The sequence below is a fragment of the Haliotis cracherodii genome, unplaced genomic scaffold, assembly GCF_022045235.1.
Source record: "Haliotis cracherodii isolate W230 unplaced genomic scaffold, xgHalCrac1.p SCAF_7, whole genome shotgun sequence".
Lineage (NCBI taxonomy): Eukaryota > Metazoa > Mollusca > Gastropoda > Lepetellida > Haliotidae > Haliotis > Haliotis cracherodii.
The window spans coordinates 62,082,476-62,110,463 of record NW_027266330.1 but is presented as its reverse complement, the minus strand read 5'-3'; the positions used below and the strand labels follow the sequence as shown (position 1 = coordinate 62,110,463).

The 27,988-nt window shown below is 41.4% G+C and overlaps 2 protein-coding genes across 2 annotated transcripts in view; one reads left to right on the top strand and one right to left on the bottom strand.

Annotated features, from left to right (window-relative positions):
• The window catches only part of LOC139447527 (cell division cycle protein 16 homolog), a 68,398-nt gene that overhangs the window by 22,648 nt on the left and 17,762 nt on the right, over nt 1-27,988 (bottom strand). The window lies entirely within an intron of this gene.
• Nucleotides 12,160-27,529, top strand: LOC139447735 (complement C1q tumor necrosis factor-related protein 2-like). Its single transcript, XM_071229204.1, has 3 exons — nt 12,160-13,103; nt 19,957-20,073; nt 26,787-27,529. Exons 1-3 carry the CDS (start codon nt 12,350-12,352, stop codon nt 27,089-27,091), a joined length of 1,176 nt encoding a protein of 391 aa, XP_071085305.1. The 5' UTR covers nt 12,160-12,349; the 3' UTR covers nt 27,092-27,529.

Sequence of the window (27,988 nt, the reverse complement as noted above, 5' to 3'; positions counted from 1 at the left end):
GTGAGCGAGCGAGCGAGCGAGCGAGAGTATGGTTTTACGTTGCTTTTTAGCAATATTCCAGCATGATCACGGCGGGGGACACCAGAAATCGGCTTCACACATATTGGGACAAACCCATATTGGGAATTGAACCCGGGTCCTTGGCGTGACAAGGGAACGCCTTAACGCTACCAGACTGCCACCCCCTCTATCCCCCGTGAAATAAGGTTTGTGAAGGAGAGTATGAAGAATTAACACTTGCAATGTGTCAGACAACCAGAAATACAACAAACAGCTTAGAAATCATTTAATGCAGCGTTAGAAATTGACACTAGTCCTGTAGTCCTTGCCAAGCTGCCCATTAGCTGAGGGGTCAAAGGACTAGTAGAAATTGGCCATTATTAAGGGTTTTGCAACGTTATTATAAGGATGAGTGGACTCAGTTTCTATCGCTGTTTGAATGTGAATAGTGGAGTGTATAGTTTTATGGAACTTAAGTATTTTCCTGTGCTCTAAGACAGATAGAGAACTTCTGCCATTCCATTTGCTCTCGCGACAGTGTTTACATCCCGATAGAGTACCGACACTCGTCGTCTTTTACACAGAAGCACAACTCTTGCTCACTACACATATGGTAACATGGTAACACAGATATAAATATCGCTGTTGTGAGCTTGCGACACACTTGGCACAGCATATGAACCGATGCAAATTAAAAGCAACAGCATTTTAAGCAGAACTATTTGGATTTAAAATTCCCAATACACTAGAGTGAGTGAGTGAGTATGGTTTTACGCTGCTTTTAGCAACATTCCCGCAATATCACGGCGGGGGACACCAGAAATGGGCTTCACACATTGTACCCATGTCGGGAATCGAACCCGGGTCTGCGGCGTGACGATCGAACGCTCTAACCACTAGGCTACCCGACTGCCCCCCAATACACTAGACCCAGGGGTGAGAAATATATTGAATACCAAAAGGCGAATGAAAACCTGTGAGTAAAAACTGACGGCTGTAACTATATCTGGAGAACTTGACATGTATGTTACTTACCACTAAATATAGCCCAGTCATGAGACACTTATATTGTCCTCTGAACACATTCAACATGTTTCACATATTTCGCAAGTCAATCTGTAGCTGTAGATAAACCAAACAGGCAGGTTTATTTTCACTTTTAAAGAATCAAGTTATACAATAGCCTGGGGACTTTGCAATACAAGGCATAACGATTGCTGGAAGGTTTCAGAGAACTTCAATAACGACATAAATATGGGTAAATACATTGTTTGGTCAACTCTCCCTGGGAAGGTCTTTTAATGATGTTATTTTAAACATGTATTTAGTCTGGTGGAACAAAGCCTCCTTGTGTTGCCTCCCCCCCCCGAGAGCAGGTAACGTGCTGCCACCACGGGCTTGTTGTCACTGAAAACACTGACCTCTCCCTCACCCTACACTCACCCCTTGAACAGTCACTGACTGCTGGGCAGAACCACAGCAGCAGCAAGACGTTATTGTTGTGGTAATTTTCTTTATTTGTTGGTAACAATCACAAGTTGGTTGGTTGGTTTGTTGTTTAACGCCGCACTTAGCAATATTCCAGCTATATGGCGGCGGTCTGTAAATAATCGAGTCTGGACCAGACAATCCAGTGATTAATATCATGAGCATCGATCCATGCAATTGGGATACGATGACATGCATCAACCAGATCAACCTGACCACCCGATCCCGTTAGTCGCCTTTTACGACAAGCATAGTCGCCTTTTATGGCAAACATGGGTTGCTGAAGACCTATTCTACCCAGGAATCTTCACGGGTCAATTCACAAGTTGAAGTAAGTGAGTGAGTGAGTTGGGTTTAACGCCGCTTTTAACAGTATTCCAGTTATATCACGGCATGTCAGCTTAATGTGGGAGGAAAGCCCGAAGTGATGCAGGTCTGAGATGTTTACCACTTCAGTAAAACCCACGAGCACAGGTATGGTGCTGACAAACCTAGACACATAATCAGGGCAAACCAGGATTTGAACCCTAAATCACAGGTTTCTGGTGCCCAAGGGATGCAACTCTGCACAGCAAATGGCAGCGCCTTAGACGACTATGGCCATCCGTGCCCCTTGATATTTAAGACACTACAAGTTCTTCTGTCTCCTCAATCACAACTGTGTTCAAGTTATCCTGCTGTGTCTTTGGGATAGGCCCTTATACAGCCAACAAACCTGATCTTGTCCTTTTTGATAAATCCAATGAAATCATATATATATATGTAAATCATTGAGTTCTCTGTTCCTTTTGACACTTATGTGATTGACAAGATTCAGAAAAACATGGCAAAAATGCAGACCTTGCTTACGAAATGTCACGCTTGCATTCCAAGTACCAAGTTTGTCCGACTCCCCATTGTTTTCGGTGCTTTAGGTTTGGTACCCCCCAATCTGTTGACTGGCATCGGGAGAGTACCCGGGTTCATTGCCAGGAATACAGCCCTTCTGACAATCTGGGTAATGCAGAAGGCTGCAGTGTTGGGGAGTCTTCACATTCTCCGAAAAGTTCTTGGTGGGTTCGACTAGGCAGCGCTTCCAGGGAGAAGTCCCATTCGCTGTCGGGGCTGCGTTTAGAGGGGGCAAGGGCCCAGGTGAGCCTGATTGTGCCAGGATCACACAAACCCTCTTTGCTGTATTTATTTATTTTAATCTGTACATAATAATAATAATAATATTAATGCTGTGAACCAAATATCTACACCTGCTCACTGATATTTGACCTCAAGTTGGAAGCCGATGTCAGCAAAAATTCCCAAATTGGAATAAAAAAAGGTCAAGTCATGTTATTATCATGATTATTGTTATAACAAATGCAGAGGTGATTAATATTTCACCAATAACAGGACCATTCAGCGATATATTAAAATACCCCTGAAAATCATGCTGACTTCTAAGAAAATCAATTTTTTTGTATAAATTTATGTTTTTGCCTAAATTGTCTGCCAAAAGCACTTTGTTTGGCATCCTTCATAAATCCTTGAATCATATTTCATACTTATCAATGTAAACAGGCAATGTAGTGTGCACTGGATTTACGATGTTTTCACACTGGTCTCAGATCAGATAAATTTTCAGCTTCATCTACAAAAAACAGATTTTTAATTGTAAAACTGTGAGCCTTGCAACATTTATGTCATTTTTGTGGCAGGCATATACTTTTTTTTCAACAGTCGTCTGAAGCATAATTATTTTTTCAAGAATTTTCGGGGGAACTAATTTCTTTTATTAACAGTGGTAGAAACTGGCACTAATCCTGTAGTCCTTGTATTGCTTAGACTGCCCAATAGTTAAGGTATCATAAGGACTACCGTATTCGAAGTAATAAGCGCCCAGGGCGCTCTCAAAATTAGAAATAGGAGGCTCTTATTAGAACATAATTTTGGAGATTAAATTACGAGGTTGAAAGATTGTAAATTTTGTGGTTTATGCTGACAGCCTGAAATGATATAAAAGAAGAATCTGTGTGTATTATACACGATATATATATTTTCCAGAATTTAATTGCCCATAATTAAGGGTGCATAACACATGAGTACGTATTATACACGAATAAATAAGTCTTGTGTACATTGATCAATCGGAAAGGGTGCTAATTGCGATTGTTCACTGGCCAGTATATTAGCAAATATCGCCGTGGGTGCTTATTACGTCGAATACTGTAGTAGAAATTTTCCATTTTGAGGGGTTTTGCTATTTGTTATTACAGGGACTAGTGGACTGAAACTGTTAGTTTCTACCTCTGGATAAAATGAAAGTCCCACCGACCCCACATCCCCAAGAATATCAAATGGTCAGACCCTTAGGGAACCCAAATCTTCAGCCGGACGCTTGAATGGCAAGGCTATCCCATGGCTATCATCCTGCTCACTGAAGCAAAGTGTGGGGCCGGAGTCAGTCGGCTCAGTTTAAGGCTGCTTTGAACAGAGTTGAGTTACATCACAGCTTGTCAGCTTCGCCCTCAGGGATCCAGGTCTCAGATGTTTACAACTCTCACCACCTACGAGCACAGCATGGTGCTGACAAACCCAGAGTCAGATCAGAGTGAGTGGGGGATTCAAACCCACTCCATGTTTCTGGCATCCCAGAAGGTTTGGTTTGTTGTTTAATGCTGCACTCAGCAATATTCCAGACATATGACAGGGGTTTGTAAATAAACGAGTCTGGACAAGACAATCCAGTGATTAATATCATGAGCATCGATCCACGCAATTGGTTAGTTGGTTGGTTTGTTGTTTTACGCCGCACTCAGCACTATTCCAGCTATATGTTGGCAGTCTGTAAATAATGGAGTCTGGACCAGATAATCCAGTGATTGACATCATGAGCATCGATCCACGCAATTGGGATGGATGACATGCATCAACCAAGTCAGCGAGCCTGACCACCTGATCCCGTTAGTCGCCTCTTACGACAAGCATAGTCGCCTTTTACGGCAAGCATGGGTTGCTGAAGACCTATTCTACCCCGGATCTTCACGGGTCTCCCAGAAGGACACAACACAGTGACATGTCGTCCCTTAAACACAGGCAAGAGGTGAAGCTTCTTACAACCACAGACTAATTTATTGAGGCTCTGAACGGTTTCAGCCTGTCCCTAAAACAGCCTGCTGGAAACACAACACCAGCTTCATGGGATGGGGAGAAACTAGTTGGGGTCCGATGTCTCACGCTGTCTATGTCAATACCTTGTACAATACAAACTGTGGTGGACATTACGCTCGTAACGCTGGGCTACACATCAGATCCAAGGGATGAAGCTGATCTACAAGTCGAACATATTACATAAAACAGACCATAAATTGTTTCTTGCATATAGCATTTCAATCTCAAACTATTGTTGACTATATAGGAACTATCTCAAAAGTTGTTCTTGGATATTAAATCTTTGTCTCATTGATTGATATACAGGTCTTGTGAAACATTATCTTGGTAAAACACAAACGTAATGTGATCGTCCATACTAGGCTTACAATTTATTGAAATCACTTCCGCAAGCAACTTTTGGTTGATAGCAAAGATGTATCTAAATTTAGGATTTAGTGCCCTTGCCAGAGAAATTGTTAAAAAAACATTATTTTGTCTATCCTTGAGATGTATTATAAAGTAACATTGTCCATAATTCACAGGTAGTTTAGCCAGGTTTGTTAACATTGCATTCTGCATAAAGATGTTAAACTAGGTATTAAAGCCATGTCCTCTTTTATCAGTGAAATACAAGTCACCTCCACATAGCACTACCATTAGTTATAATATATCAACCATGTTCACATGATTCATACAAATTTCAATTCCCGTTCGAGAATTTTTACTGACATTTTTTCCAGACTTTGTGTCAGACTCCGTTACTTGGTTCATGCCATGCCATCATACCAGGGCCCACTTGCACAAAGCGATCTTAGCGCTAAGATGATCGTAACTCCCATACTTTAACATAGGCTTACGATAGTCTTAGCGCTAAGATGATCGTAACTCCCATACTTTAACATAGGCTTACGATAGTCTGAGCGCTAAGATGATCGTAACTCCCATACTTTAACATAGGCTTACGATAGTCTTAGCGCTAAGATGATCCTAACTCCCATACTTTAACATAGGCTTACGATAGTCTGAGCGCTAAGATGATCATAACTCCCCTACTTTAACATAGGCTTACGATAGTCTTAGCGCTAAGATGATCCTAACTCCCATACTTTAACATAGGCTTATGATAGTCTTAGTGCTAAGATGATCGTAACTCCCATACTTTAACATAGGCTTACGGTAGTCTTAGGGCTAAGATCGCTTTGTGCAATTGGGCCCTGGTTGATCATTGCTCATAATATCTATCACTGGAATGTCTGGGCCAGACTCGATAATTTACAGGCCGCTCAGGAAATAAACCAACTGTGTTTTGAAATTTGATGTAGTCCCACTGTAGACCAGATACTTCTTAATTTAATTTGAAACTGAAAATTTTAGTTTTTTTCGCCAATAAAACTGTGTGAAAAGACTTAATTTAAAAGAGGTATCAGTAGGAAAAATACCTCTGTTTAACCAATCAGAATAAAGATCCTTCAATGGCATGGCAGAATGTCATATCACTGGAGTATTGCTGATTGAGGCGTTAAACAACAAAACGCCCACTCTAAAATGAATGACCTGAGATGGTGTGATTAGTGAATGCTCTATCGCGGCCATCCAGCCGGCCGTGTGGGGGGAGGCATCACTATGTGCCATGCAGCAGTCTGCTTCCTGCTGCTTCAATTAAAGCTAGGAAGTGCCGGGCTTGTCCTTCAGGTAGCCTCCTGTCTACATCCTATCAGACTTTCATGTTTCCCCTGTACTGAAAATAACCACGACTGTCAAGCAGGCAGCTTGGCTTTGATATCTAACGTGACCCTTGAATGACTTTTCAATACCCTCAATAACAAGGATAACGGTACTGCCTCACAGGAACACACAAGGAAATGTTGTTGTTGAGTCCGTATCAGAAATCAGAGTGTAAAATGTGTGATGGCCCTATAGATAAAGTTCTATTTTAATGCTTAGTCTTGCTGTGCGCAAAGATTCATGTTTTAATGATAAAATGCACAATTCACCCATATCTGAACACTAATCTGTGCCCTGGGCCAGTAGTTGATACAAAGAGGGAAAAAAAGATTTGAAAAACACGTTTTTAAACATGTATATGTCGTTGGTTTATTTTGTGTAAAGGTTTTATAGAAATCATTACACTGTCAACATCTCAGTTACCCTGAACGCCTAAGAGACATAACTGTGTACGCCTAAGAGACACAACCCTGCACACCTAAGAGACACAACCCTGCACACCTAGGAGACACAACCCTGCACACCTAGGAGACACAACCCTGCACACCTAGGAGACACAACCCTGCACACCTAGGAGACACAACCCTGCAAACCTAGGAGACACAACCCTGCACACCTAGGAGACACAACCCTGCACACCTAGGAGACACAACCCTGCACACCTAGGAGACACAATCCTGTACACCTAGGAGACACAACCCTGCACACCTAGGAGGCACAACCCTGCACACCTAGGAGACACAACCCTGCACACCTAGGAGACACAACCCTGCACACCTAAGAGACACAACCATGCAGGCCCAGGAGACACAACCCTGCAGACCTAAGAGACACAACCCTGTACACCTAGGAGACACAATCCTGTACACCTTGGAGACACAACACTGTACACCTTGGAGACACAACCCTGCATGCCTAAGAGACACAATCCTGTACACCTAGGAGACACAACCCTGCAGACCTAAGAGACACAACACTGTACACCTAGGAGACACAATCCTGTACACCTAGGAGACACAACCCTGCAGACCTAAGAGACACAACCCTGCATGTTTAAGAGACACAATCCTGCACACCTAGGAGACACAACCCTGCAGACCTAGGAGACACAACCCTGCATGCCTAAGAGACACAATCCTGCACACCTAGGAGACACAACCTTGCAGACCTAGGAGACACAACCCTGCATGCCTAAGAGACACAATCCTGTACACCTAGGAGACACAACACTGTACACCTTGGAGACACAACCCTGCATGCCTGAGACACAATCCTGCACACCTAGGAGACACAATCCTGTACACCTTGGAGACACAATCCTGTACACCTAGGAGACACAACCCTGCAGACCTAGGAGACACAACCCTGCAGGCCTAAGAGACACAATCCTGCAGACCTAGGAGACACAACCATGCAGGCCCAGGAGACACAACCCTGCACACCTAGGAGACACAACCCTGTACACCTAGGAGACACAATCCTGTACACCTAAGAGACACAACCCTGCACACCTAGGAGACACAATCCTGTACACCTAGGAGACACAATCCTGTACACCTTGGAGACACAACACTGTACACCTTGGAGACACAACCCTGCATGCCTAAGAGACACAATCCTGCAGACCTAGGAGACACAACCATGCAGGCCTAGGAGACACAACCCTGCAGACCTAGGAGACACAACCCTGCACACCTAGGAGACACAACCATGCAGGCCTAAGAGACACAATCCTGCAACCTAGGAGACACAACCATGCACAGCAAATTGAGACACAGCTTAGATGACTTTGTACTGTACTTTGGAGAGTTTCTCACAATTGAAGTATGTTATGTAACACGACTCGGTCATGCAACAGTATAAAAACAAAGAAATTGATTCCACAATTGAGACTGGCCATAAGGACATTTTGACGGACCTCTGCCTCAGAAACGAATCTGAACTAAAATAACCCAAAATAACCTCAGCCAAAGACATGAATCCCACTAAGGATAAAACAACAGACTACAGTACAGAACCTGCATTCATCTGTAAACAAGACGGCAAGATGGCCACTTGTGCCTGTAGTCTGAGACCAATACGTCCCACACAGACTGGCCATAATGGAGATGTTGGCATACCCAGGTGAGCCAGGCCACTGACATGGGGGACACCTTTCTAAACAAGGGGTCGGGCTGTTTGGGCAGATGAGTTGCACATTGTTACCTCAACCACTGCTCCAGCATCCTCCCTCCCTCATCTGTATCCTCCCTCCCTCATCTGTATCCTCCCTCCCTCATCTGTATCCTCCCTCCCTCATCTGTATCCTGCCCCCCCTCATCTGTATCCTCCCTCCCTCATCTGTATCCTCCCTCCCTCATCTGTATCCTCCCTCCCTCATCTGTATCCTCCCTCCCTCATCTGTATCCTCCCATCCTCATCTGTATCCTCCCTCCCTCATCTGTATCCTCCCTCCCTCATCTGTATCCTCCCACCCTCATCTGTATCCTCCCTCCCTCGTCTGTATCCTCCCATCCTCATCTGTATCCTCCCTCCCTCATCTGTATCCTCCCTCCCTCATCTGTATCCTCCCACCCTCATCTGTATCCTCCCTCCCTCGTCTGTATCCTCCCTCCCTCGTCTGTATCCTCCCACCCTCATCTGTATCCTCCCTCCCTCGTCTGTATCCTCCCATCCTCATCTGTATCCTCCCTCCCTCATCTGTATCCTCCCTCCCTCATCTGTATCCTCCCTCATCTGTATCCTCCCCCCCTCATCTGTATCCTCCCTCCCTCGTCTGTATCCTCCCTCCCTCATCTGTATCCTCCCATCCTCATCTGTATCCTCCCTCCCTCGTCTGTATCCTCCCTCCCTCGTCTGTATCCTCCCTCCCTCATCTGTATCCTCCCTCCCTCATCTGTATCCTCCCCCCCTCATCTGTATCCTCCCTCCCTCATCTGTATCCTCCCTCCCTCATCTGTATCCTCCCTCCCTCATCTGTATCCTGCCTCCCTCATCTGTATCCTCCCTCCCCTCATCTGTATCCTCCCTCCCTCATCTGTATCCTCCCTCCCTCATCTGTATCCTCCACCCTCATCTGTATCCTCCCCCCCTCATCTGTATCCTCCCATCCTCATCTGTATCCTCCCTCCCTCGTCTGTATCCTCCCTCCCTCGTCTGTATCCTCCCTCCCTCATCTGTATCCTCCCTCCCTCATCTGTATCCTCCCTCCCTCATCTGTATCCTCACCCCCTCGTCTGTATCCTCCCTCCCTCATCTGTATCCTCCCTCCCTCATCTGTATCCTCCCTCCCTCGTCTGTATCCTCAGCCACGAAACCATCTGATAAATGTGGTTTACTCTCTGTGGTCAGCAGAGGAGTAACAATGTACCTCGGCAATCTATGGTCCAAAGGTAGAATATTGATGAAAAGATAAAAACCTATAGCTATCATCAATACCCTGCTGGATTTGGAGAGTTTCAATAGAAAACTGTATACTGACAAAAAATTATTTTTTTTCTATAGTTTCAATTCAAAATTCAAAATTCAAAATGTATCTTTCTTCAAGTATTTTCAAGTATCATACTAATCCAGCAAATGCAGTGGTAGAAACTAACAGTTTACGTCCACAAGTCCCTATAATGATAACATATAGCAAAACCCTTAAAAATGACAAATGTCTACTAGTCCTTAGGATACCTTAACTATTGGGCAGTTTGGCAAGGACTATAATTTATAATAGTGCCAATTTCTAACTTTGAAATGTTGCCCATTTCCAAAATAAATCTTGATACGACTGCAAAAAACACACACTGCTAACAACACCTGTAGTACGTATGTTAGAACATAACCATGACAACTATAAGATTTTCACCCCGCCTCCCTCACAACTGAACAGTGAACACACATCTCACATCCTTCGCTTGTCCCCATGTTCCTACAGATAAGAAAAATAGCCATATCGATCAACAACCTTCACTATGTGATGATATAAACACTGTGTGTAACCAAACACTGACGGCTTCACAGCAATCACATGCTCATATTCATTGCTTACCTTTGCTTTGAAACAGTTCATATAAAACAAATAAAACCAAAAATAAAATGTCTCACATATCATAATTATTAACATTTTGGTTTCAAATCTCATAATATGGTAATTAATGTATAGTGACCTCACATATTAACTTTTTTATAAATCCTTTTGGATGATCAAGGTTTGTTTCTTTACCTCAAGCTCCATCCATCAATTCCCAAAGTTTTCCCTGCAATCTTAAAGTACTTAAAGGGGCACCCCTTTGTGCCCTAACCATTCCACGGACATGTACGGTACCAAATCACTACAGAGGTCATCAATTCAATAGTTTAAGTAAAATCAAGTACCTGTGGGGCAAGATTTAAATTTGTTGAGAAATATTGAATCTGTATTAAGTCCACATTGCATCTGTATTAAGTCAGTATTGCATCTGTATGAAGTCCATATTGCATCTGTATTAAGTCCATATTGCATCTGTATTGAGTCCATATTGCATCTGTATTAAGTCCTTACTGCATCTGTATTAAGTCCATATTGAATCTGTATTGAGTCCATATTGCATCTGTATTAAGTCTATATTGAATCTGTATTAAGTCCATATTGCATCTGTATTAAGTCCATATTGCATCTGTATTAAGTCCATATTGCATCTGTATAAAGTCCATATTGAATCTGTATTAAGTCCATATTGCATCTGTATTAAGTCCATATTGAATCTGAATTAAGTCCATATTGCATCTGTATTAAGTCCTTACTGCATCTGTATTAAGTCCATATTGAATCTGTATTAAGTCCATATTGCATCTGTATTAAGTCCATATTGCATCTGTATTAAGTCCATATTGCATCTGTATTAAGCCCATATTGCATCTGTATTGAGTCCATATTGCATCTGTTTTAAGTCCATATTGCATCTGTATTAAGTCCATATTGCATCTGTAGTAAGTCCATATTGCATCTGTATTAAGTCCATATTGCATTTGTATTAAGTCCATATTGCATCTGTATTAAGTCCATATTGCATCTGTATTAAGTCCATATTGCATCTGTATTAAGTCCATATTTAATCTGTATTAAGTCCATATTTAATCTGTATTAAGTCCATATTGCATCTGTATTAAGTCCATATTGAATCTGTATTAAGTCCATATTGCATCTGTACCAAGTCCATATTGCATCTGTATTAAGTCCATATTGCATCTGTATTAAGTCACGCTGGAAATTTACTTTTCCAAGATGCCACTGAGATGCAAAGTTATGAATGAACTCAATACCAATAAGTTCAATATTTCAAGGCTGATTTCATCACAGTGATTATTAATGTCATTAATGCTTACAAAAACAGACCAACGGTTGTTCAAGAAGTCAAAATTAATTGGTAGAAATTGGCACTTGTCCTACAGTCCTTGCCAAAATGCCCAATAGTTAAGGTAATTTAAGGACTTGTTGAAATTTGCCATTTTTAAGGGTTTTACGTTATCATTATAAGGACAAGTAGACTAAAATTGTTAGTTTCCAACTCTGATATTCCCTATGACATCAAACATTGGTTAATAAACAACATAGTGTCAGAGTTTGAATATTTCTATAGCATCAAGGAAGAGAGTGAATATTTAATTGCTTATCTTTAGCTTGGTAACATGATAATTTTCTAACACAGCACTATAAGACCACCTAGGCTAGACCACAAACAAATGGTAGCCAGGTCAATGAAATGCAGAACTGAGCATTTCGACCCCCTCCTGTGGAGCCTCATTTCATTGAAGATGTAGAAGTGAGCTCTGAGATGTGGGAGGAGGGAACGGGATTCTGAGTGGCCGGGCAGCTGGCGATACAGGTGAGGGAGCTAGTTCTCGTATCACATAGCGTGATACACACCTGTATCACATGGCATCTCCTACCCTGCAACAGTGCAGCCATATCACCTTGTGCTAACTTCCACACCTTCCAATACTGGAATTATCAGGGATTTCCCCAACCTGTTGGAATATTTCCAAAATGGCATTCAAAAGAGTTGTATATTTTGTGATATTCACAGTTTTTGTGATTGGTAAATCTGCCGCCGAGGAGTCAGAGGACTGTGACAAGAAGCATGATGTGAAGGAACCCAACTGGCTATTCCAGCTGAAGGCTGGTCAGAACGTGAACTACATGCCTGTCATGCCCATGGCCATGCCGGTGATGCAGGGACAGAAGGGTGAACCCGGCATCTGTGACAGCAGTCAGTGTAAATGTGACTGCAGCAACATCGTCGACCAAGCAACTTCCAGACACGAACGCAGAGCTTTACGAGCTTCTCAGGACGTGCCCTATAGACGGAACCACCCGAGTAACTACCAACAGTATCGGGGTTCAGGTCCAAAAAATGTTCAAATGCATGGAGTAAAGGGTGAGAAGGGTTCGAGGGGAGAGATGGGTTCGAGGGGGGAGATGGGTGTTCCGGGGCTGCCGGGCGCCAGAGGACCGCCTGGCACCATGGGTCAGAAGGGAGAACCGGGAAGATCTGCATCAAGGGGGTCATCTCGCAGCTCCCCTGGGATGCAGGGCCCACCGGGAATACGAGGGTTTCCAGGTCCTGTTGGATCTCGGGGACCTGCTGGTGTCGCAGGGAAACCGGGACGTCCGGGATCTTTGGGTATTCCTGGTCAGAAAGGTGAGCCTGGTGAGACAGGATTGCAAGGAGCAGACGGCCTTCCGGGCAGGAACGGAGATCGGGGAGCGCCTGGCGTGCCAGGAGTGCCAGGATTGTCAGGTATGATGCTTGCTGTGTATTTAGAGATCCACTGTTCTTTTCTGGGAGGGATCTGTGATTTGTGTTTTTCATTAGTCTTACAAAAAAGAATGTTCTATACTGCTTTCACGAAAAGCAATATTCACTGAACATTTTTAAAAAAATATTTGTTTGGCTCCTTTCTGAGATAAAAATTGTATGTTTTGAAGAAGTGATAAAAAATTTTTCTTTGCCTTGCAAAATATCCCAGGCTCCCACTAGAATGTAAAATGGTCCATCTCGTACTACCGTATTCGACGTAATAAGCGCCCCGCTCTAATAAGCGCCCACGGCGATATTTGCTAATATATTGGCTAGTGAACAATCCAAATTAGCACCCCTTCCGATTGATCAATGTACACCTATTTATTCGTGTATAATACGCACTCGTGTGTAATATGCACCCTCAATTATGGGGAATTAAATTCTGGAAAAATATATCTGTCGTATATAAACATTTCAGGCGTTCAGCATAAACCATGAAATTTATCTTTCAACTCTGTTTTTTTCACCAAAATAATATTCTAATAAGAGCCCCCAATTTCTACTTTTGAGAGCGCCCTGGGCGCTTATTACGTCGAATATGGTATATATATGTTAATGTTACAGTGTAGTGAGATTCAGCAATAGCATGTATTTTGTGATGAAAACATATTACATGTATCATTATTTCACTCGAGTCAAGTGGTCTGAGTAGTATCATAAAGACCACGAAGAACATACAGAGAAAATAGTCAGGAGAATCTCAGGAACTTAACTAAATATTTGACATTTTCAGAACACACAAGAAAATATTTTCTGTCACCCAGTGTGACAACATGTAACAAGATCCTAATGCCCCCAGTGTAACTCAACACATAGACGTGTCGGGGAGTAAGTGTAACTCAACACATAGACGTGTCGGGCGTAATGTTCCATCTAACAATCAAGGCAGTTCATCATTCATTCTGGTCATGCATCGATGACAAGTCAAACTACCAATAGCGGGCATTCTACCATGAATATTGTTTGCACACAAATGATAACATTTATAAAATATTTTGGGACATGTTTGGTAATTTTCTGAACGAAACAAATGACAATAAAAGTAAAATAAAACATTTGAAAAGTGTGAAAACAGTTATTCGTGACAGTATATTGTTAACATACCTTCTTGCATGACAGCTCAAAATACCAGTAGACATTGATACCCAGCTTTGGAAATTTGTTTTTCTGAGGCTAGTCCAGAGACTTTTATCAGAATGTTAGGCTATATCATTACAGTAGTGGAAGCTGTTTCTAACTTTAAGCATGTTTATTTGTTGTTTAACACCGCTCTCCGCAATATTCCAGCTATATGACGGCAGTCTGTAAATAATCAAATCTGGACCAGACAATCCAGTGATTGACATCATGAGCATCGATCCCCGCAATTGGGATATGATAACATGCATCAACCATGTCACCGAGCCTGACCACCCGATCCCGTTAGTCGCCTCTTACGACAAGCATAGTTTCCTCTTACAGCAAGTGAGTGAGTGACTGAGTGAGTGAGTTGGGTTTAACGCCGCTTTAAACATTATTCCAGTTATATCACGGCGTTCTTACAGCAAGCAGAAAATATATTGACTTATATTAGGAGCTAAATATCATAAACAGAAAGTACAGTTATATTTTTTATTTGAATATTAAAAATTAAATTTCTAATTCAGTTAGTCATAATTTCTTGGCTTTAATAATTTCGTAATTATGCAAATAGCTAGTGTCATAATTAACCGTTCTTCCAAGTGAAATACGGTAGGTCAGTTGCTAGGGCAATAATGGAACCATGGTAAGTAAGCCATGAAGGATACCGGTATTATGTATGTGTTTGACGATCTTAGGAGTCTTTTGTGCAGATGTCAAGAAATGATTTTTGGTTTGTGTGCACACATTTTTCTTTCTATTCAAGTTGGGGAAATTTAAGTTTAGTGTTCTCCAGATGTTCTAGTACAATTAAAGCGGGATCACGCTTCACTGACGTATTGTATAAGTTGTATTATTTCAAATGAAGTGACGGTAGTCATCACAGTGAACCCCACAGAGTAGATCAAACAAGACACAGTGGCATGACTGGTAAACCTGATCAGCTATTGTCTCGCACCACGGCTGGGGTTACCGTCCGACAATATGGCGGACACCTGGGAGACATGGCTTCCATAACAGTCACGTTCTACTGATCTTTTCATGTTTAACCTTTGCGTTTATTGTTCTGATTATCATATTAGGGACATGAAAAGGTTAAGGCTTTGATATTAGTTTATAAGGTTCCAGGGTACGTGCTGGTCAATCAAATCTTAAAGTGTACCATCTTGTATACTTGTGTGGTATCAAGCTCCGGACCGAGGCAACTAAATTGTGCTGAGGACATGTTAAAATCGAATGACGGTAGTCCTCATTGACTGGTAACATTTGAGGGCAATAATTCCGAATCAGTTCTCTATGCTTCATTTTTGGTACAAATTGGAACTGAATAAAACAGACATAATTTAAACACAGTAAACATTTTGTCTTGTTCAAGCAGCACTAGGTATATGCTTCAAAATTCTCAATGCTTCAAAATTGGAACTGAATAAAACAGACATAATTTAAACACAGTAAACATTTTGTCTTGTTCAAGCAGCACTAGGTATATGCTTCAAAATTCTCAATGCTTCAAAATTGGAACTGAATAAAACAGACATAATTTAAACACAGTAAATATTTGTTTTCTTCAAGCAGGACAAGGAACAAACTCTGCGGATTGGTGAAATAAGGTTTACACATATAAGTAATCAGGACTTCTTGAAAAGTATTGAAAGATTCTAGGGGTGTATACGGTATTGTATAGCGTATCAGTGTGGATTGACAGGGCACAGAGTACCTTGTTTGTTGTAATGAAATGAGTTGATAAGCTTGAGTGGCCTCACAGTGATACTCTTCGCTGTAACAGCTGGGGGCGCCATTCTACATAACCACGTTTTAGGCTTCTGTGATTTTTTCCCCCACTTCTTTTCTTCTCGGCATTCCTCAGATATCTCTGTCATTGTGATTTCCTTAAATTAAGATGGAGGTCTATACACACAAACACAGGAGGCCAACACCTACTACCCAGGTTGTAAAGAGATGTACATCTTACTGCTGATGTTACATTGTAAAAGAAATGAAAATCCAGAAGACATTTTGTTATATATTATGTTTGCTGTATCAAACTTTATGTACTGCTGTTAATATCAATATTCATAATATAATTGGATCCTTATAAAAATCCACACTCCACCACGGATGGCTTTGTACTGGACATTTTTACTTGTCAACAGATGATAGATTGCTGTCTAAATATATTCTCAACTCCCTGTGGAGTATACAAACCAATCTGACAATATCAGGCCCTATCCAGTTTTGCACTGATATTACCATCAAATCCCCCCCACCCCCACACACAACTCAAAAACAACCATAACAATTTTGCAGTAATTATTTGTAAATTCTGCAACAAATTTGGATAATTCTGCAAACTTTTAAGCTTATTTTTCATGAATTTCACAGTTTTGCACCTGTTTGACTTGCGGCAGGCATTTAAATTCATAAACACAGCCTTGGCTAGAATAGCCTACTGAAGGGAATCTGGAGATCACTAGAGTAAACAGAAGGATATGCACTCTCAGTAAACAAGGATATTGATTTCATTTAACCATTTCTCAAAATGTAAAATATTTAATAGATTGTTTGTAAATAATTTTTAAAATATTTTTGTCCATATAACACAAACACTTTATTCAAATAATTATTTGGAATGATCAATGAATACAATGCTCAATTCAAAAATGACTCACTGTTTCATAAATCTATGAGACTTTTACACATTTTTAAACAGTTTTCGACTGACATGTGAAAATTCTGCAGTGTATTTGACAAATTCTGCAGCAGATATATGCAGAATTCTGCATAAGTTCTGCACAAGTTCTGCACAAAATGTGATTTTCTGCAAGATAGATGCATTTCTGCAAATATTCTGCAACCATGATATCGCAGAATACAGCAGGGACAGATATCAGCATATTCTGCAGGGAGGCAAACTAGTGCTGCCCAAGTCAGTTACAAAACCCTTGAGGACAGTTTAGGGTTTGTCCCCACATGATCCACTATACAGCCCAGTGAATGTTACAGGTCATGACGTGTTAAGTTGAATCCCTGTTCTGCTTGAACAAAAGAAATTGTTTACCGATTGAACCTGATCCTAAATCCGATCTACGCAAACATACAACTTACATATTATTAGATCTAACCCAAACATCGAAGATAACGAGCCAGACAAGCTGAAATATTTGGTGTGCTGGCACCAAGTAATCATCACATAATACAATGGTATTAGTTTCGGTAATACATTATATATTGTTAAAGGGAGAGAACTCCGAGTCCTGCCCATAATTCCTGCCCAGTGACTGAGAGAGAGTCAGTGAGTGAGTATGGTTTTACGCCGCTTTTAGCAATATTCCAACAATATCACGGCGGAGGACACCAGAAATGGGCTTCACACATTGTACCCATGTCGGGAATCGAACCCGGGTCTTTGGCGTGACGAGCGAACGCTTTAACCACTTGGCTACCCGACTGCCCCAGATACTGAGAGAGAAAGTTTGTATATGATATGTATCAGGATAATGATATATTGGTAATATAGCGTTTCCTTGCTATTGCGCCCTTCAATATAGAGTTACTCGGTGAAATTGTTTCATACATAAAAATATCCAGCATAGCAATCACCTGTACCAAAGCGCTACACTTGTGGCTCTTATTATCTTAAATAAAAATAACAGCTGCAACGAAAATAACACGATATTAGAATATATTATTCCTGATAAAATAATAATTTCAGATCATTTCTTCTGACCACTGCATCAAAATTCTTTGAAGTTGCATCATTGGGTACTTCTTAACTGAATCACCGTTAATTTGGGAGAAATCGTGGGTACAGCTGATTGCTATCTCTTCCTTAGTTGACAAGAAAATACACACGGTAATCTTAATCTCTGCCTATAAAACAGTGCCTTGGAGAGCAGGAAATACAATTTGAATTATAAATCACCACGGCTAGTGATGTTTTATATCAAATTTAATATTTTTATTGACCAAGTCGGTGAAGGGATACAATATGTTTTTTTTAAATCGCATAACATATGATAAATCTTTTTTTTACCGGTACACTATGAATCATAAAGAAGTACTATTTTAATCTTTTTTCAAACTGTGAAACGTGCATTGTATATCCTGTTAGGTGGCCAGTGTCTGGCTCTGCTGATATATATTGACTGTCTGGAAGACTTTGTTCTCACAAGAGGGGTTGCTGGGATAGCCTAGTGGTTAAAGTGTTCACTTGGGTTTCATTCCCCACATATGGGGTACAATGTGTGAAGCCCATTTCTGGTATCTCCTGCTGTGATATTACTGGAATACTGCTACAAGTACAAGCGGTGAAAAATTCAACTCACTCACTCAAACAAGAAGTTTGTCCTGGCCTGAAACTTCATACAATGCAAAAACATAACACTTTTTTATGGATAAAATGAATTTACCGGAGTAACATAATTAATTTTAAAAATAAAAGTCAAGATATTTTTAGTTATATCATTACATATTTCTGGGTGCTGTTGTACAATACAACCTTAGCGCTACGACTGTCGTAAGTCTATGTTAAAGTAAGGAGTTACGATCACTTTAGCTCTACGACTGTCGTAAGTCTATGTTAAAGTAAGGAGTTACGATCACCTTAGCTCTACGACTGTCGTAAGTCTATGTTAAAGTAAGGAGTTACGATCACCTTAGCTCTACGACTGTCGTAAGTCTATGTTAAAGTAAGGAGTTACGATCACTTTAGCTCTACGACTGTCGTAAGTCTATGTTAACGTAAGGAGTTACGATCACCTTAGTGCTACGACTGTCGTAAGTCTATGTTAAAGTATGGGAGTTACGATCACCTTAGCGCTATGACTGTCGTAAGTCTATGTTAAAGTATAGGTGTTACGATCACCTTAGCGCTACAACTGTCGTAAGTCTATGTTAAAGTATGGGAGTTACGATCACCTTAGCGCTACAACTGTTGTAAGTCTATGTTAAAGTAAGGAGTTACGATCACCTTAGCTCTACGACTGTTGTAAGTCTATGTTAAAGTAAGGAGTTACTATCACCTTAGTGCTACGACTGTCGTAAGTCTATGTTAAAGTATGGGAGTTACGATCACCTTAGCGCTACAACTGTCGTAAGTCTATGTTAAAGTAAGGAGTTACGATCACCTTAGCTCTACGACTGTCGTAAGTCTATGTTAAAGTATGGGAGTTACGATCACCTTAGCGCTATGACTGTCGTAAGTCTATGTTAAAGAATAGGAGTTATGATCACCTTAGCGCTATGACTGTCGTAAGTCTATGTTAAAGTATAGGAGTTACAATCACCTTAGCACTACGATCGCTTTGTACAACAGCACCCTAGTCAATTATAGATTGAGGAGTCCGTCAAGTAAAATAAAATTATTTATTTTAGTCAAATCCTTACACCAAAGAGGCCAAAAATTGTTGCCTTAGCCATTTTATCAGGCGATGTGGGTTTTGAATGATTTGAATCAAAACTGCAAAGGCTGCCAAATAGCTTGATCCTATTCTCCCTGCACAACTCCTTCTGGATTACCAGGTCAGGTAGTAACAGTTTCTTGTACAACCCAACAACCCCGCTTAAATAAGGTCACAGCCCCATCAGAAGGTTCAAGGTACGAGAAGATCCACACATTCCATCTGATACATTCTCTATTTATCCTGTACTTAACTCATAATATATTTTCCAGGTCAAGGCAGCGGTTCGAACCAGAAGCGTGTTGCATTCACTGCCGCACTTACAGAAAACGTCGGCCCAGTGAACCTGGCCACTCCACTGAAATACAGAGACATCGTCCTGAACGAAGGTAACGTGGGTCAGAGACTCACTCAACAACAGGGGGGGGGGAGCTAATTATATCCAGGAGTTTGATTTTCTTTTTTATCTCATAAATTCAGAGATAGTTTATATCCAGGAGTTAGATTTTCCTTTTTATCTCATAAATTCAGAGATAGTTTGGTAAACCTAGGCACTCTACTAAAATACAATGACATCATCATAAATAATGGTAACCTATATCATTGTATATCAGGGACACTCTCAACAACAGGGATTATAGTACGTAGCAGTTTATAGCAAGTGCCTGTAGCATTTATCATTTTCTCCCAAACTAGGATTTTAATAAATAAAATGTTTTCTAAAATTCAGAGAGTGGAGCATTGCACTCAAAGAATAATGTGAAACTAGGTATTTGACCTTTTTCCCTTTAATGGTCCTGCTATCAGAGAAACACAGCTGACAAGTCACCTTTGTAAAGTTAAAAAATAAAAGTAATAATTTTACTGCTCACCTGGGTATGGAAAGTCTTAATTTTATTTTGGGAAAATTTTACTTACTTACCCAAATAAACAAAGAAATGAACAAATTTGCTCAGGTTGTTGATTGAGCTTATAGTTTCATCCAGATTTCAATTTCTAACCCGAGAAACATCGATATCCCACTAGAGCCGACGACTACCATTGAAACTATAGCACTGGTTGTTGTGCGGGTTGACTGGACTTGGTCCTACAGGCCAGCAGCAGTGTCACAACGACTTCTATCCATAACCTGCATAATTTGGTTCAAATCTGGCCTTAAAATGTCACTGCCTTTTTGTCCTTGTCATCCTTGAAGTGTCTTCCACGTAGGGCAGATTTCATTTGCCGGAACAGGAAATAGTCACTGGGGGCGAAGCCTAGGCTGTAGGGTGGGTGATTTAACTGTACAACCCAGACTTAGCCCCCAGTGACTATTTCCTGTTCCTGCAAATGAAATCTGCCCTACGTGGAAGATGCTTCCAGGATGACGAGGACATAAAGGCCGCCACAGAGGCGTGGTTAGCATGGTTAGGGGGCCAATCTGCGGATGTCTATAAAAGTGGAATAAAAAACCTTGAAGGACAAATGGAATAAATGTATTGAGGTGAATGGAAATTATTGAAAAATAAAAGTGCAAAAATTATTCTGTGACTTCGTCTTACATTGAAATTGCAAAACTTGTTGAACGCCCTCGTATTACTATGGTTATTATGTCATGGATTGATAGACTAACTATAGTAATATGAAAGCATCAGGTGCTCCTTGACTGTTTTGAGAAGTATATAATCCTTTATCATCCAAAATTGGTTCCCACAGGAGTGAGTGAGTGAGTTGGGTTTAACGCCGCTTTTAACAGTATTCCAGTTATATCACGGCGTGTCAGCTTAATGTGAGAGGAAAGCCCGAAGTGATGCAGGTCTCAGATGTTTACCACTTGGGTGAAACCCACGAGCACGGGTACGATGCTGACAAACCTAGAAACATAATCGGGGCGAATCGGGATTCGAACCTGCAATCATAGGTTTCTGGCGTGCCCAAGGGACGCAACTCGGCATGGTGAATCATGGCGCCTTAGGCGACTGGGACACCTGTGCCCCCGGTTCCCACAGGAGATATCCCTTGGTTGAGATCAAGCTATATCTACACTGTAGATATCGCTTTTATAAATCACTGATTTTATTTTTTCACATATTACAATTTGATAATGATGTTGGATGATAAAAAAAATCTCACCCGTTGACGAAAGAGGACAAACACCTCAGTAAGATTCAGAGTTTTTCCACTTTCATCAACCTGTGTTGATATATTTAATATCAAAAGACATGAGTGTGAGATTCTCTATATGCAAACATGTGAAAATAATAGAGTAAAATCTCCAAGTCCATATTCTTCCCATAAAGTCTGTGATAGTTGCTCCCTGCTCACATGAGGCTCCGAGCCAACTGAGGGCAGGACCACACTGCACTAAAACACCTAATTCATTTCCCACGATGTAATGAGAGCAAGATGCGGAGGTGTTGGTGGTACGGAGGGAGAGCCCCTCCAGCCGGCCTCTGATTGGCTGTAGTGGGTTCCTTCATTTAAGAATATCAAAACCTCATGTTAATTTCCGGGTCTCTGAACCTGGAATGTTTTAAATACCAACATTTGCTTTATGAATGAATCTGGTTCCAAATTAAACACATATAATTCAATTTGCTTTTTAAAGACTTTTTGCTAAAATATATAAACACTCATCATATGAATGAAAATGGTTTCATGACAAGAACAAATAACTTGAATTTTGTTTCATAACATTTTGACCATAAATAATAATCCAGTTTCATATCAAGCAAACATAATTCAAATTTTGTTTTAAAACATTTTGATAAAAAATATCAACTCTCGGTTTATGAAAGAATCCAGTTTTAAGAAAACTTAACTTCAATTTTGTTTCATGATTAAAAAAAAAATCGAACACGTTTAAAGTGAGAAAAATATGCAATTATTTTATCTTTAAAAAAACTTATTGAATTGAAATGGAATGAAAAATAAAGATCAGGAAATTGAGCATGGATCTCGTTCCCAGAAATCCCAAATCTCGAAAATGATGGCAAATGACATCAGCATGGTCGTTGTCAGCGAACATTCAGACATTTCCCATGAAGAAATGAGTAGGTAAATAGGCTACATAGGACTCTATAGACAGCAATACTCCAGCTATATGACGGCAGTCTGTAAATAATCAAGTCTGGACCAGACAATCCAGTGAATGACATCAGGCACATAGACCAATGCAATTGGGATATGATGACATGCATCAACCATGTCAGCAAGCCTGACTTCCCGATCCCGTTAGTCGCCTCTTACGACAAGCATGGGTTGCGGAAGTCATAGTCTCACCGGAATCTTCACGGGACTTATTTTTATAGAGTAGTTTATCTTTATAAGTTCAATTTTTTATTGATATAAGAGGCCTTCGGACAAACCCAACCAGTGCTCAATTTGTGGTAAAACAAGTCAAGATTTTTGTCATAACTTTATGTTGAAACGAATGATTAATGGGGATAAACTAGCAGACCCCATGATGCCTTCAATTTGAACAACAGGTCAGATAAATATCCAAACTTCTTAGAAACCTAAGCAGGTATTATCTGAGCCAGCTACCATCGGCAGGTGCCCTTGTCAGGCAGTTTAATTGAAATTCTTTTGTAATTATTTTCTTCAATTTTTATTTTTAAAGTCTGATTTTCAGAGGATTTCAACATTGCAATAATATACAACATAGCATTATGCCTCTTCCTCTACAGTGGTCCTATACAACGTAGCATTATGCCTGTTCCTCTACAGTGGTCCTATACAACATAGCATTATGCCTGTTCCTCTACAGTGCATGGTCCTATACAACATAGCATTATGCCTCTTCCTCTACAGTGGTCCTATACAATGTAGCATTATGCCTCTTCCTCTACAGTGGTCCTATACAACGTAGCATTATGCCTGTTCCTCTACAGTGGTCCTATACAACATAGCATTATGCCTGTTCCTCTACAGTGGTCCTATACAACATAGCATTATGCCTGTTCCTCTACAGTGGTCCTATACAACATAGCATTATGCCTCTTCCTCTACAGTGGTCCTATACAACGTAGCATTATGCCTCTTCCTCTACAGTGGTCCTATACAACGTAGCATTATGCCTCTTCCTCTACAGTGGTCCTATACAACGTAGCATTATGCCTCTTCCTCTACAGTGGTCCTATACAACATAGCATTATGCCTGTTCCTCTACAGTGGTCCTATACAACGTAGCATTATGCCTCTTCCTCTACAGTGGTCCTATACAACGTAGCATTATGCCTCTTCCTCTACAGTGGTCCTATACAACGTAGCATTATGCCTGTTCCTCTACAGTGGTCCTATACAACGTAGCATTATGCCTCTTCCTCTACAGTGGTCCTATACAACGTAGCATTATGCCTGTTCCTCTACAGTGGTCCTATACAACGTAGCATTATGCCTGTTCCTCTACAGTGGTCCTATACAACGTAGCATTATGCCTGTTCCTCTACAGTGGTCCTATACAACGTAGCATTATGCCTGTTCCTCTACAGTGGTCCTATACAACGTAGCATTATGCCTCTTCCTCTACAGTGGTCCTATACAACGTAGCATTATGCCTCTTCCTCTACAGTGGTCCTATACAACGTAGCATTATGCCTCTTCCTCTACAGTGGTCCTATACAACGTAGCATTATGCCTCTTCCTCTACAGTGGTCCTATACAACGTAGCATTATGCCTCTTCCTCTACAGTGGTCCTATACAACGTAGCATTATGCCTCTTCCTCTACAGTGGTCCTATACAACGTAGCATTATGCCTGTTCCTCTACAGTGGTCCTATACAACGTAGCATTATGCCTGTTCCTCTACAGTGGTCCTATACAACGTAGCATTATGCCTGTTCCTCTACAGTGGTCCTATACAACGTAGCATTATGCCTGTTCCTCTACAGTGGTCCTATACAACGTAGCATTATGCCTGTTCCTCTACAGTGGTCCTATACAACGTAGCATTATGCCTGTTCCTCTACAGTGGTCCTATACAACGTAGCATTATGCCTGTTCCTCTACAGTGGTCCTATACAACGTAGCATTATGCCTGTTCCTCTACAGTGGTCCTATACAACGTAGCATTATGCCTCTTCCTCTACAGTGGTCCTATACAACGTAGCATTATGCCTCTTCCTCTACAGTGGTCCTATACAACGTAGCATTATGCCTCTTCCTCTACAGTGGTCCTATACAACGTAGCATTATGCCTCTTCCTCTACAGTGGTCCTATACAACGTAGCATTATGCCTCTTCCTCTATAGTGGTCCTATACAACGTAGCATTATGCCTCTTCCTCTACAGTGGTCCTATACAACGTAGCATTATGCCTCTTCCTCTACAGTGGTCCTATACAACGTAGCATTATGCCTCTTCCTCTACAGTGGTCCTATACAACGTAGCATTATGCCTGTTCCTCTACAGTGGTCCTATACAACGTAGCATTATGCCTCTTCCTCTACAGTGGTCCTATACAACGTAGCATTATGCCTCTTCCTCTACAGTGGTCCTATACAACGTAGCATTATGCCTCTTCCTCTACAGTGGTCCTATACAACGTAGCATTATGCCTCTTCCTCTACAGTGGTCCTATACAACGTAGCATTATGCCTCTTCCTCTACAGTGGTCCTATACAACGTAGCATTATGCCTCTTCCTCTATAGTGGTCCTATACAATGTAGCATTATGCCTCTTCCTCTACAGTGGTCCTATACAACGTAGCATTATGCCTCTTCCTCTACAGTGGTCCTATACAACGTAGCATTATGCCTGTTCCTCTATAGTGGTCCTATACAACGTAGCATTATGCCTGTTCCTCTATAGTGGTCCTTTACAATGTAGCATTATGCCTGTTCCTCTATAGTGGTCCTTTACAATGTAGCATTATGCCTCTTCCTCTATAGTGGTCCTTTACAACGTAGCATTATGCCTCTTCCTCTATAGTGGTCCTGTCATCAGTGAAATACAAGGCACCTCTACAAAGCAATAATGTTTGTTTTTTTAACCTCACTTAGGAAATAGATTCCAAATTTTGGACATTTACTACAGACTTGGGGCCGAATATCTGCTCCCGAGCACGGCTTCTTTCCACAAAGAGATCTTAAGATGCTCACGACGTCCATAGGCTGACAACAGTCTAGTGCTAAGATGATCATGGCGTCCATTAGGCTAACAACAGTGTTAGTGCTAAGATACTCATGGCGTCCATTAGGCTAACAACAGTCTTAGCGCTAAGATGCTCATGGCGTCCATTAGGCTAACAACAGTGTTAGCGCTAAGATACTCATGACATCCATTAGGCTAACAACAGTGTTAGTGCTAAGATGCTCATGGCGTCCATTAGGCTAACAACAGTGTTAGCGCTAAGATACTCATGACATCCATTAGGCTAACAACAGTGTTAGTGCTAAGATGCTCATGGCGTCCATTAGGCTAACAACAGTGTTAGTGCTAAGATGCTCATGGCGTCCATTAGGCTAACAACAGTGTTAGCGCTAAGATACTCATGACATCCATTAGGCTAACAACAGTGTTAGTGCTAAGATGCTCATGGCGTCCATTAGGCTAACAACAGTGTTAGCGCTAAGATGCTCATGACATCCATAGGCTGACAACAGTCGTAGTGCCAAGATGCTCATGACGTCCATTAGGCTAACAACAGTCTTAGCCTTTAGATGCTCATGATGTCCATTAGGCTAAGGATAGTCTTAGCGCTAAGATGGTCATAACGTCCATAGGCTAACAACAGTCTTAGCACTAAGATGCTCATGATATCCATAGGCTGACAACAGTCGTAGTGCTAAGATGCTCATGACGTCCATTAGGCTAACAACAGTCTTAGCCCTTAGATGCTCATGATGTCCATTAGGCTAAGGATAGTCTTAGCGCTAAGATGGTCATAACGTCCATAGGCTAACAACAGTCTTAGCGCTAAGATGCTCATGATGTCCATTAGGCTGACAGTTGTAGCGCTAAAATGGTCATAACATCTATAGGCTAACAACAGTCATAGTGCTAAGATGCTTGTAACGTCCATTAGGCTAATGACAGTCTTAGCGTTAAGATCACATAGTGGAACAGGTCCCAGGTCCAGACAAATCACTACTAAAGCTGCAACATTCTCATCTCTCCAGGTGCAGCCTACAACCTCATCACCGGCATCTTCACAGCTCCACACAACGGCACGTACGTCCTGTCCTACAACGCCTTGTCCCAGTACGGCCGAGCCGTGGAACTGACGCTGCTCCACAACGCAAAGATCATCAGCTCCGTCCATTCCCGCGAGACGGGCGGCTACACGGGCGTCAGCAACACCATCGCTGTTCGCCTGGCGGTAGGAGACCGACTGTGGATCGAGCTAAGCGCGGGTATTTACTACGTGTATGGAGACACTGGCAGACACTCCCTGTTTTCAGGATACCTGCTGTATGCAGACTGAAGACACGACGAAACCGACGACTGTCATTCGCAATATTTCATTTTGGATCATTGAACTTTGTTACAGAGAATTGTGAGCCATTTATTTGACATCAATATTGCAACAATTAATCAACTGATATTTTTGTAGCAAAACTTAAGAATTGGATTATATCACGTTATCCCAATCATATGGATTATGGTGCTGTCGTTACAACATACAACTGTATACATTTCATTAACCTAAGTCAAAGTCTGAATGTGAAAAGTGTTACGGGACGAGCCTTCGTTTCGACTTGGACTGACATTGTACAGATATCTGAACAGAATCACGGTTTGATTGGCATTCTAGAAGTTGGTGAGTAAGTAAGAAAAGGACATCTTTATAGATATTCAAATTCTTGTTTTCTGCATATTGAAACGTTTGGATGTAGATTCTTGCAAAGTCATCCAGCTTGATAACGGTGTAAGATCTGCATCGAATCGTAGCTATACGCAATAAACCAGAAGTTGTGATCCCTATAGATCTACGTCTTATCGTGGTGAAACTGTGAAGGCGGCGCAGAACTGTGTGCCCCAGTTTGTGGCCTTCACACCATCTTCCCGAGGCAAGAGAGTTAACTGACTTTAAAAGTCCAGTTTCCACCCTTGCCGAACTAGGCTGGAATTCCTGGGCTCGATCGTAGCGCCACCAGTGGCTTTTATGAGTTATGTCCCTTCTGAGCCTCTCCTATGGGCCAATCCAATTCCATCACTTGCATTTGCTTCAAACAAAATGGCGGGGCCCAGTCAAGGCGATCTGATCGATAATCGAGATCTATATTGTGATAAAACGAGTCTTACATCGCGAAGTGCATCAAATCACGCGAGCACCTTGATTAAAGACATGAAAAGATTTGGAAAATATCTGTTGACAACG